Source organism: Neofelis nebulosa, chromosome 8, assembly GCF_028018385.1.
Source record: "Neofelis nebulosa isolate mNeoNeb1 chromosome 8, mNeoNeb1.pri, whole genome shotgun sequence".
NCBI lineage: Eukaryota > Metazoa > Chordata > Mammalia > Carnivora > Felidae > Neofelis > Neofelis nebulosa.
The window spans coordinates 97,197,845-97,208,787 of record NC_080789.1 but is presented as its reverse complement, the minus strand read 5'-3'; the positions used below and the strand labels follow the sequence as shown (position 1 = coordinate 97,208,787).

Here is a 10,943-nt window from a genome sequence, read left to right as displayed (position 1 = left end):
GCTCCAGGCTCTGAGACATCAGCACAGAGCCCAACGCGGGGCTCAAACCTATGAACCGCGAGATCATGACCTGAGCCAAAATCAGAGGTCTAACCGACTGAACCACCCAGGCGCCCCCAAAAGAGGTAAGAAGTATAAAATGTTATGGGCTCCATCAACTGGTTTTCTCCTAGAAGACACACGATGCTCCTCTTTGTTTCTTTCAGTCAGCACTTCAGCTGCCACAGAAATGACAGAAAGGCCTGTCTTAGCTTCTTGTTTCCCCAAATCAGCATCAACGAGTGGATTGAAGGATATAGGATTCCAATAACCTGGCAAAGGAGGAAGCCGAACTCGTTCTGCAGCCAATTAGAATTCCAAATTGTGATCGTCAGAGTAAAGAAGTAACCGGCAAAGAACAAGAGAAAGGAGACCACGGTCTGCATGGCTCTTATGTGGACCTTGGTGCTGGGATCTTGGGATCCCTTATCACAGAGCTGCATCCTCTTGAGATGTTTCCAGAGGGAAAAGATCAACAGCACAAAAGACGTCAGGGACATACCAAAGGGTATGAAGTTTGCTAGTGTGAATATAGTCCTATTTGAGAGCTGTAAAATGTCCCTCAATTTGGTCTTCCTAGTGCCGTTTCCTTCATATACCTCAGTCTGCACTTTCTCATGTACGCTCACCACCACAACATGAAAAACCAAAAAGAACAAGGACCCCAACAGAATCACAAGAACTATGCTTTTAACTCTCCACTTGAGGCGAAGGAAAATACGGCTGGAGAAGTTGGCTATTTTAAACAAATAAAATATGCTGAGGCTAGTAGCCAGCCAGATGCTAAAATGATTGCTTACTGCCCAGGCAATTTGAAAAATAATTCTTACTTCTAAGCTATAGAAATCTGGATTGAACAAAGTTGCATACCAATTTATTATCATTACCCAGAGCAAACTAATTCTGGAGACAGCCAGAGCAGCGAGAATGTGATCAACTGAGGAGATCTTTTGTCTCTTGGTCCAGTCAATGAAGTTCACCAGTGCTATGAAGCCATTGGCAAAATTTCCTAGGAGAAATTCTATTATTACCACGATGGAAAAAATGCTTGGTAGTGTGGTTACCATGTCCAGAAAGGAAAACAAACAAAAAATCTAAGTCTAATGTCTGATGTCACTGGTTGTGTACCTGATCCCTAAGTGTGCAGTAAAGTTCTTGTTTCTTTTAAATTCTGTGACCAATGTCAAGCAGGAAAGCACCAGGGTAGGCCAGTAGATGAGCTCAGTGCTGTCCTGATGAAAACCCTTGTTATTCCCAAATGGCTAAAGTCACTCTCACTCGTACACTGTGTGTCCTTGCCATGGTTGGATTATTTCATAACTGGTGTTGAGGTGAAAGCTGGGTTCACATTTGTTAACATGCAAATAAGGACATATTATTTGCAACTTTTTCCTTGTTTAACTTTTCCATAATTTGTGTTCACCAACCGTAGTTGTTAGATAGTAAAATTTAAAACTCCAATAGGTAGAACAAACAGTGAATGTCCACAAGCTATTTCATGGAGCTGGGTCATAGCTACGGTCTACAGTGCTATGGACTTATTATTTTTTTAATGCCAGATGTACATAGGAAGAATTCAAGCTTTTCCTATCAAAAGCATCCAGAAAAGACAGACAATTCTCTCCAAAAGCTGGTTGCTGATAATTAATACTTATATATAACTGTATTTATTTAGAAGCTCGTGAACACACACACACACAAATACATATGCATCTCATGGACGGAATTACTGTTCTATAATTTCCAAAATGTAAAGTCAGTGTCCAGAGATCATCCTGGTTCAAATCCCCCCTGTAGGCTTTTTCAACCCCTTATTAATAGCTATCAAATATATCTTTCATGCTTAGGTCTTTGAGAAAGTCTCTCTTTTGAGTCTATTTAATATGTATTAATATTTAGTTAAAACATTCAAAGATTTTGTAAATAGTTTTGGGCATTTCAAAAGAACGCATGTTTTCCATTGCCAGTTCCAGATTTTTTTCATATGTGAATAGTCATTTTTATTTTGTTTCATTTGTCATAACTTCTCTTTTAAGATTAACAGATGTTAAAATCAACCTTTACCCTGGATTTCATTCAGTTTCAGTTTTTGTAGTAATTGTTTTTAATTTTTTTCATGTTTATTTATTTTTGAGAGAGAGAGACAGACACAAAGTGTGAGCGAGGGAGGGACAGAGAGAGGGAGACACAGAATTGGAAGCAGGCTCCAGCCTCTGAGCTCTCAGCACAGAGCCCGACGTGGGGCTCAAACCCACGAACCACCAGATCATGACCTGAGCTGAAGTCAGACACTTAACCGACGGAGCCACCCAGGTGCCCCAATAGTAGTAATTGTTTTTAGCAGAAGATCTTGAGCTGGACTGCCAGGATGAGAAACCCAGATCGCCTGCTTCATGTATCTCTGATCTTGGACACTGCTTTAAAACCACTCTCTGCCTCAGTATGATCACCAGTAAGATGTGGACAATAATGATACCCTCTCCCTGCAGTCTTTGTGAAGAGTTTATCTGCTACTTGTGATCCTGCCTGTCTGGTACAGAAAGGGCAGGAAAGGTTGTTCCTTAGTCCTCTGATCCCGTGTTATTTGATACTTTAAAGCTAACCTGTGATAACTTCCATTTAGGAGTAGAATGTAGCCGATTGGAAAAGGCAAGATGTCCTCCTCTAACAAGCAGGATAAGGAGAATAAATTGCCAAAATTATATTTTAAATTCATCCTAAATCTGTGCGAGAAGAAAAGACCACCCAAACTGAGATCTGGGAGGCAGAGTCTTTTCAGGTGAAGAGATGATCTATATATTCAGTGAAATCCCTATCAAATCCTAGCAGGCTCTATTCCCAGAAAGTGAAAGACTATGTCTAAAATGTATATGGAAATGCAAAGTGCCCAGAATAGCTGAAAGGATTTTTTTTTAATGTTTTATTTACTTTTGAGAGAGAGAGACAGAGTATGAGCAGGGGAGGGGCAGAGAGAGAGGGAGACACAGAATCGGAAGCAGGCTCCAGGCTCTGAGCTGTCAGCACAGAGCCCGATACAGGGCTCGAATTTATGAATCACGAGTTTATGACCTGAGCCAAAGTCGGATGCTTAACTGACTGAACCACCCAGGCGTCCCATAGCCAAAAGGATTATTTTAAAAAGAACAAATCTGGAGGATTTCAGTTCCTGGTATCGAAGCTTGCTATTAGCATGTATTAATCAAGATAGTGTAATACTCACATGCAGATAGACATATATATTAATGAAACACAACTGAGAGTCCGGACTAATATTGACATTCCTGGTCAATGTGTTACCAAACCCAAGTTCAGCTGCCAGTCGCTTGGAAGGCCATCACTAAGGAGGAGAGTTTTTGACGAGAAAGGAACATGGGCTTTAGTCAGAAGGCCGGCAACCTGGGGAGAAGGCAGACTCTTGTCCAAAAACCAACTCGGAGGTTTCCTGCCTGACCCAGGGGTGTGTTTAACGGGTTTAGGGTAGTTAACCAGCAAAAGGAGTGCAGTGGCCTGCAACATTTCTTGATTACGTGCAGACTTGATGATGCCAGCTCCAAATATTATCTCAGTGCTCAGGGGTTGTGCAAGGGGGTCCGGTTCCTGTTTGTTGATGTGCAGGAATACTCTGTTCTTTCCTCAAAGGAGGGCAAGGTCTACAGATACACAAAGGGAGGTCAGTAAAATCATCAGCGTGATCTAAACGAAGAAAAGCATTTTGCTAAAACCTTGCTAAAGCTAGTCAGAAAGCGGAGGCAGCTTTAAACAGACTTGCTGGCTGCTGTGGCCTGGGAAATTTCGGGTCCTTCACTCCTCAAGGCCAGTGGTCTGCAAATCTCAAAAAAAGTAAATGAGTTCTTTTACAGATCAAGGGCCTTAAGTCAGTAAGTAAGAAGGGTGTTAACATGGAGCAAGTTAACCCTTAAGACTGGCTGCGGGGCTGTTCCATTAATTTGCAATCAATGGGAGAAATTATCTTTCTTTAGTTTTCAACAAATGAAGTTGGGACAATTAGAGGCCCACACTGATAGAGATACATTTGGGCCCTGATCTTCATATCATAACAAAATTAACTCAAAATTGATCGTAGAAGCTGAATGTAAGGGGAACCACTATAAACATTAGAAAAAAAAAAACATAAAAGGTTGGTAAACTTGAATTAGGCAGACTTCTTAGACCCAACACCAAAAGCATAATTCATAAAATTAATAAACTAGTAAATTGAATTGCATCAAAATTGAAAACTTTTGCTCCCCACGAGGTTCACACCCTGTATAATTCTCTCCCCTTAAGAGTGAGCAGGAGCTGTGACTTACTTCTAGCTTGCAGAATAAGGCAAGCATGAAGAGGTGTTGCAGATACTTAAGCTCCCAAAGCAAATGATTTTGAGTTAATTAAAAGGGAGATGATCCATCATGGGCTTGATGCTATCAGGTAAAGCTTTAAAAGAGTGGCTGGACCTCCCCTGAGTGAGAGACTCTTGCTGGCTTTAAAGACGTAAGCAGCCACGTGACAAAGTGCCTATGGAAAGGGCCACAAGGCAATGAACTCTGCCAATACCCTGAGTGCACTTGGAAGTGGATTCTCCTCCGGTCAAGCCCGTAGATGAGGTTGCAATACCATCAAAATGATTTCAAGCTGGTGAGATCCTGAAGCCAAGAACACAGCTAAGCCTCGCTCCAAAAACCTGTGACGTAAGACGTGGGGTTTTTTTGGTTTAAGCCACTAAATTGCTGGTCATCTGTTGCACAGCAATAATAAATGAATGCAGTTGACAGTGACTCGGAATTTAGTGTTTTGGTCTGTTTGATAGAGATCTCTCTTCTTTCAGGTGAGAAATGCTCCACAATTTGGTTTGCTAGTTTTTTGTTTATCCATCTGTTTGTGCAAGAATCTCTCTCTCTTCTTCTGGAAAGGAGAATGTCTGTATTAGTGAATTTTAGATCTGTACCAGTGAATTTTTGTGTTCTATATTTATTCTATCCTGGGTCCTGTTGTTATGAGTATGAAATTTTTGCCTACCTCTGGATAAATGCTCTTACAAAAGGAGTACGGGTCTGAGTACTTTCCAGAGCTTAAGTAACACTTATGTTTTTTTAATTTTTTTATGTTTATTTATTCAACAAAAACTAATTCAGGAGCATTTTATTTTACATTTATTTATTTATTTTGAGAGAAACAGCACACATGCACATCCAAGTCGGGGGAGGGGCAGAAAGAGGGGGCGAGAGAACCCCAAGCAGGCTCTGTGCTGTCAGTGTGGAGCTCTTCACGGGGCTCAGTCCCACAAACTGTGAGATCATGACCTGAGCCAAGATCATGAGTCAGTCGCTTAACCCACTGAACTGCCCAGGTTCCCCCAGGAGCATTTTTCTATAGGAAACCAGGGTTAAATAATCCAAATGATTGTTTCATCAGATCAGACTGACTCAATACTTTTGAAGACAGGCATATGTTTTCACCTCACTTTGTCAGTGTGGGGTATGTTTTACTTTTTATAGAGATTTAGGATTGTCATTCTAAATTCCTATAATTCTTATACTGGTTTACTGACAACATAAGCTAAGATTATGTCCACATGTTAAAATGCACACAAAAAAGTAAAAGGACATGTTCAAATAAATTGAGTAGAAATTATGAAATGTTTTGTGTATCAACGGTAATTGTTTTCTATAGTATTTCAGCTTGAAAATCTTCTAAAATTCTTAGTTAAATTTTTTTTTAATTTTTTTTTTTTACATTTATTTATTTTTGAGAGACAGACAAAGACAGAGCATGAGCAGGGGAGGAGTGTCAGAGAGAGAGGGAGACACAGACTCTGAAGCAGGCCCCAGGCTCTGAGCTGTCAGCACAAAACCCAACACGGGGCTCGAACCCACAAACCGTGAGATCATGACCTGAGCCGAAGTCGGACGCTTAGCTGACTGAGCCACCCAGGCGCCCATAAAATTCTTAGTTGAATTTAAGACTAATATTAAATAGGGTGATAATTGAAAATCTTTGGGTTGTTTCTAGGTGAGATGGAATGCTAAAATGTGGTCACCCAACACAGTTGTTATATATGTACACATATTCTTATACATAAATATCCTTAAACATAAATATTCCTATATATTCATTTAACAAATTTATATTTGATCCAGTATGTAGAAAATACCTGCGGAAGTATTGCTCTATCAGAGCTATTTGGCCATTACTCTAAGTGAAACATCGCGTGTACACATTTTTACCAATTTTCAGGTTTTCCTCTTTTGTTCCCATTACTTCATGTAAAGATAGATTAGTGATCATTTAGTTTTACAGTTTGCCAATATTTTATAAATTACAGAGAAGAATCATGATGGAAATAATGGAAGAATTGGCATTGTCCAGAGATCAGGGATTCGATTTGGATCCGGATGAAATAAGAAAATGAGCACATGTGGGGATCTACAAGTTTGATGGTTGGAAATATAACCAAATGCTTTGACACAGCTTACATAAACAGGTGGAGTGTAATTCCCCTACCATGAAATGCGGGCCTTGGCGATTTGTTTCAGTGAAGAGCTTGTCACAGAACTGACACTGCTTAACTTCCCAGATAAGGCTTAAAAAACCAGTCATCTTGGGACATCAGCCTTTGAAGTCTTGAGACACAATGCTGGAGATTCCTTGTGGGGGAAACAAAACCAAACCAAAGAGAAGCAGATTTGAGATGCCTGCGCATTTCACGTCCTCAGTTGTCTGCGTCTTCCTGGTGCCTGCACCTGCATCAGGCCATCACGATGACTCCAGCCACTGTTTGCAACCTGGTAAGAGACTCAGAGCCAGAACCGTGCGGCTGAGTCACTCCTGAATTCCGACTCTTGGTAACCAAGAGATGATCGTGATTATTGCTGTTTTAAGCTGCTAACTCTCAGGTGATCTGTGATGAAAAACAGACACCCAATATAGTGAGAAATAGTTTCTTTTGTTAGATGGGAGCGGGGATTTTTTTGTCAGTTTTCGTTGTGGGATGTGGGGTAAACAATGAATGTTGGAGAGCTGAGAAAGCCGACTACATCGAACAGGTGTCATTCTCTTTAGTCACCCAAAACTGAATCCTATTCCTGGAACCATGCCTTATTAGATCTATCTCTAATTTCAGAGAACTGCATTGAAATACTTTCCCAGCCTCCCTTGAGATTATGAAAGCCCCTGCAATGGCTTGTTGATGTGCCAATTAAGCATTTTCTAGAATTTTCTTACTAGCATGTTTGTGCTTAGGGTGTTCTACAAGGAGGAGTCTCTCAGGAGAGCTAAAGGGCATATCAGATTAGGGCCCACTCTAATGAAATCATTTTAACTTAATTATCTTTATCAAAGCCCTATCTTCAAACACAGTCATGTTCTGAAGTACATGTGAATTTTGGGGGAGACACAATTCAGCCCTTAACAAGCACCTAAGACAGGTATGACAATATTATACCCTTCATATTTGCTGTATTTTGTTCATTAAAAGGGAGTTACTAAGTCTAGCTCATACTCAAGTTTACAGATTTTTACAAGGGCACAAACACCAGACAGCTGAATCACTGGGAGCCATTCAAGGCTGTCTACCACACTTATTTGAGAGGACAACAATAACAACAAAAAATCATTGAGGGATTTACTTTCCCAGGCTTCCTTGAAATTATATGGAAGATTATGGCCAAGGATTTATCAAACAGAAGCTAGTAGGCAAAGAAACAAGGACCATACAGAATCTAGCCTACAAGGTAGTGCCACCATATTGGTGAAACCAATATCCATTGTCTATGTTGTTTGAGGCACAGCCTGTTGACCCTCTCTGCGATGGGCATCAGTGTAAACTTCACTCTATCAAATCTGCAGTGATTTGTGGTATTATAAGTGGCTGTGTAGCCTCCTGACCCCATACTTTGGCCAGACTATAGATTCTCCAAGCTATCCAATCTTTAATATATTATTTCTCTGTTTAAAATCGACAGAGTTAGGGGCATCTGGGTGGCTCAGTCAGTTAAGCGTCCATCTTTGGCTCAGGTCATGATCTTGTGGTTCATGAGTTCAAGCTCCATGTTGGGTTCTGTGCTGACAGCTCAGAGCCTGGACCCTGCTTCAGATTCTGTGTCTCCCTTTCTCTCTCTGCCCCCCCTCTGCTCCTGCTCTATCTGTCTGTCTCTCTTTCTCTCTCTCTCAAAAATAAACATTAAAAAAATTTTTAGTAAATAAAAATAAATAAAATAGAGTTGTTTTATTTCCTCAAATAAGAGCTCCAGCTATAATGCTGTGTTTACAACCATGTTTAGGCCATTTGGTCATGGTTAAACAATGCCCTTTGTGGGAGCATGTGTGAATAAACACATATGCTTGCCTGAACTTTGATCTCTTCAAGACTTTTTCTCTGAGTCTACTCCTCTCTATCCTTGTGCACACTATGCCTGAGTTCATCTACCACCTGCAATCGCCAGCCCAGTTGGGAGGCTGTTTGGATGGGTTGGGCCATTTCAGTCATGGAGATTTGAAACTTTGCACATGGCAACACTGGGAAGTTGTTCCTGCTGTAGCATCCACAGCGAGGCTCCTTCCTTACCTACCGCGTCTCTCATTGCTGCTCTCCCCAGAGCAACGGTGATTTAGTCTTACCCTGTCTGTCTTCATAGTACCACTCTTGACACCTTAAATGATTCCCAAAACTCACCAGTGTGGATGTGGTCTGTAAGTGTCAACCATGCCGGCTTGTCGTATATGTACACGTCCTGTTTTAAAAGTATAAATATATTCTTTTTTGTAATGTTTATGTATTTATTTCGGGAGAGAGAGGGCATGAGTGGAGGAAAAGCAGAAAGAGAGGGTGGGAGAGAATCCCGAGGAGGCTCCATGCTGTCATTGCGGAGCCTGACGCGGGGCTCGATCTCACAAATCGCGAGATCATGACCTGCGTCAAAATCAAGAGTCGATACTCAACCGACTGAACCACCCGGGCGCCCCAAAGGTATAAATATATTCTTAAAAATAAATTAAAATGTGTATACCTGCATTCAAAAAAATTCTCATTTTGGCTGTGGTTTTCTGTTTGTTTTGTTTTGAATTCTCATTTGTGTTATCTCTTATAAAGATACGTTGCTTTTCATTTTGTTTTGTGTCATTCGTTTAGCTGTATTGTCTTTGCAGGTAAAACCATGCTAGCCTGGCAGCTATTTTAACTTGGTCTGCCTCGAAATTTTCTATCAAGTAGAGACAAATAATAACTACTTTTGTTACAGGAGGGTGGGCGAGACACTGGTCCTCGTCTCACAGAGCGGAAGAATGAATCTCACAGACAACAACAGAGAGTGAGCAAAGCAATGGAGTTTATTGAGGGAAAGTATAAAGCTCGCAAGAATGAGAGGGGTCCCGACTGGGTAGCCGCTGAGGATTTCTGTCCCTGACTTCTTATTGGGACCTTATCGGAAAGTTTGTGGGACTCCACTCATGGGACCTTGCCCAGGCGGGTCTGGAATACGTTTTTCCTTTTTTTTTTTTTTTTTTTGGCCCAAACCCTGCTGTTTCTTCAGCCTCCCACTTGCAGAGATAAGATCCCTTATCCCTCTCTGCCTAATGTTTCCCTATTCACTTTGCTGTGTGTGTGTGTGTGGGGGGGGGGGGGTGTTTTGAGAATTCATTCGTATAAAGCTTATCCTCAAATAAATGCCTTAGACATAATAAGCTCAAAAATGTTGCCAGCTCCTACCGTCATAATCATAATCATTACTACCAACGGAGAATAAAGACACTGTTTCTTTTAATGCTGCCGGTTCATGACTCAGGGAAAAAATTCCACTCTCATTTGCCACACGAAGACCTAAAAAAAAAAAAAAAAAAAAATTAATTAATTAATTAAAATTAAAAAAAAAAAAAACAACACCGCAGATGTCAGTTATAATTTGGTTTAGTTTGGTTAAAGAATCTGACTTTTCTGATCATGATGCTAGGTCAAGATGTATGTTAGAAAAATATTCAATATTGCATGCAAGAAGGATGTGTGTATTGGCAATGTATAATAGGCATCAGAAGCTTCACTGACCAAGTATGTATAATAGGCTATTTTTGTTTTGCCGTAAGCCCAGGGTAATTAACCAGACATAAAAAGTTACAAAACATTTTCTTGGAAGATGGGTTAAATTTATGGAAGAAAATGCCTCTAAATACTACCTTTACAGTGTTTTCTGGTAGAATGGCCTGCAGAGTGGCCTTGATTTGAATCTTTGTCACATCTCTTTCTTATTTTTCTCAGTAATGTTACTGCACCATTGTTACTATACCAAGGTTATACTATACTACGTTTTATACTATACTTACCGATGTTACCATATTCCCCTTTTATGATTCTCTGGATCAAAGAGAGAATGTTTCCATACAACCACAAAAGGGGAAATTAACAGAAATACTTCATTAACTCTATGCAGGGGGAAACTTGAGAAATAAACACAGAACACAGCATAAGGACACAACCTACACATTGTAACTTTCAGATCCTGGAAGTCCTCCAGCGGAAGGAAAGAAAGAAGAGAGGGAGGGAGGGACACTGGAGAATTCTAACACCAAACAAAAAAAAACTTGCAGCTCGGAAATTGTTCCTTTTGGTCCTCAGTCAGTTTTTTCTTCCTAGGATTACCCTACTTTTTAAGTTTTCTTCACTGAAGAGCAAAGTTTTCTGTAAATAACAGTAAGGAGAAAGGAGAGCTGATGGACAATTTTTGAAGAACGATACAGTTTGTCTACATCTTCAGGTGTCATTCAGCACATTAAAAAAAGCATCTGACTTTATTATAAAATTGTGAAACTATAAACACGTTGTAAATTATATAATTATAAATATGCATCTATTTATTTCTAGACATATAGGAAAAATTTGATTCTAGGGCTATATTTATTTTTTTTAATTTTTTTTA

The 10,943-nt window shown here is 40.2% G+C and overlaps 1 protein-coding gene across 1 annotated transcript; it reads right to left on the bottom strand.

Moving 5' to 3' along the window:
• Nucleotides 1-206: 206 nt before the first annotated feature.
• LOC131484047 (taste receptor type 2 member 20-like) lies at nt 207-1,106 on the bottom strand. The gene has a single exon (XM_058682324.1). The coding sequence runs from the start codon at nt 1,104-1,106 to the stop codon at nt 207-209; it is 900 nt and encodes a 299-aa protein (XP_058538307.1).
• Nucleotides 1,107-10,943: the final 9,837 nt, after the last annotated feature.

What these genes read in the sequence shown, in the direction of transcription:
- LOC131484047 (XM_058682324.1), bottom strand. Translation starts at nt 1,106, where the DNA reads ATGGTAACCACACTACCAAGCATTTTTTCCATCGTGGTAATAATAGAA.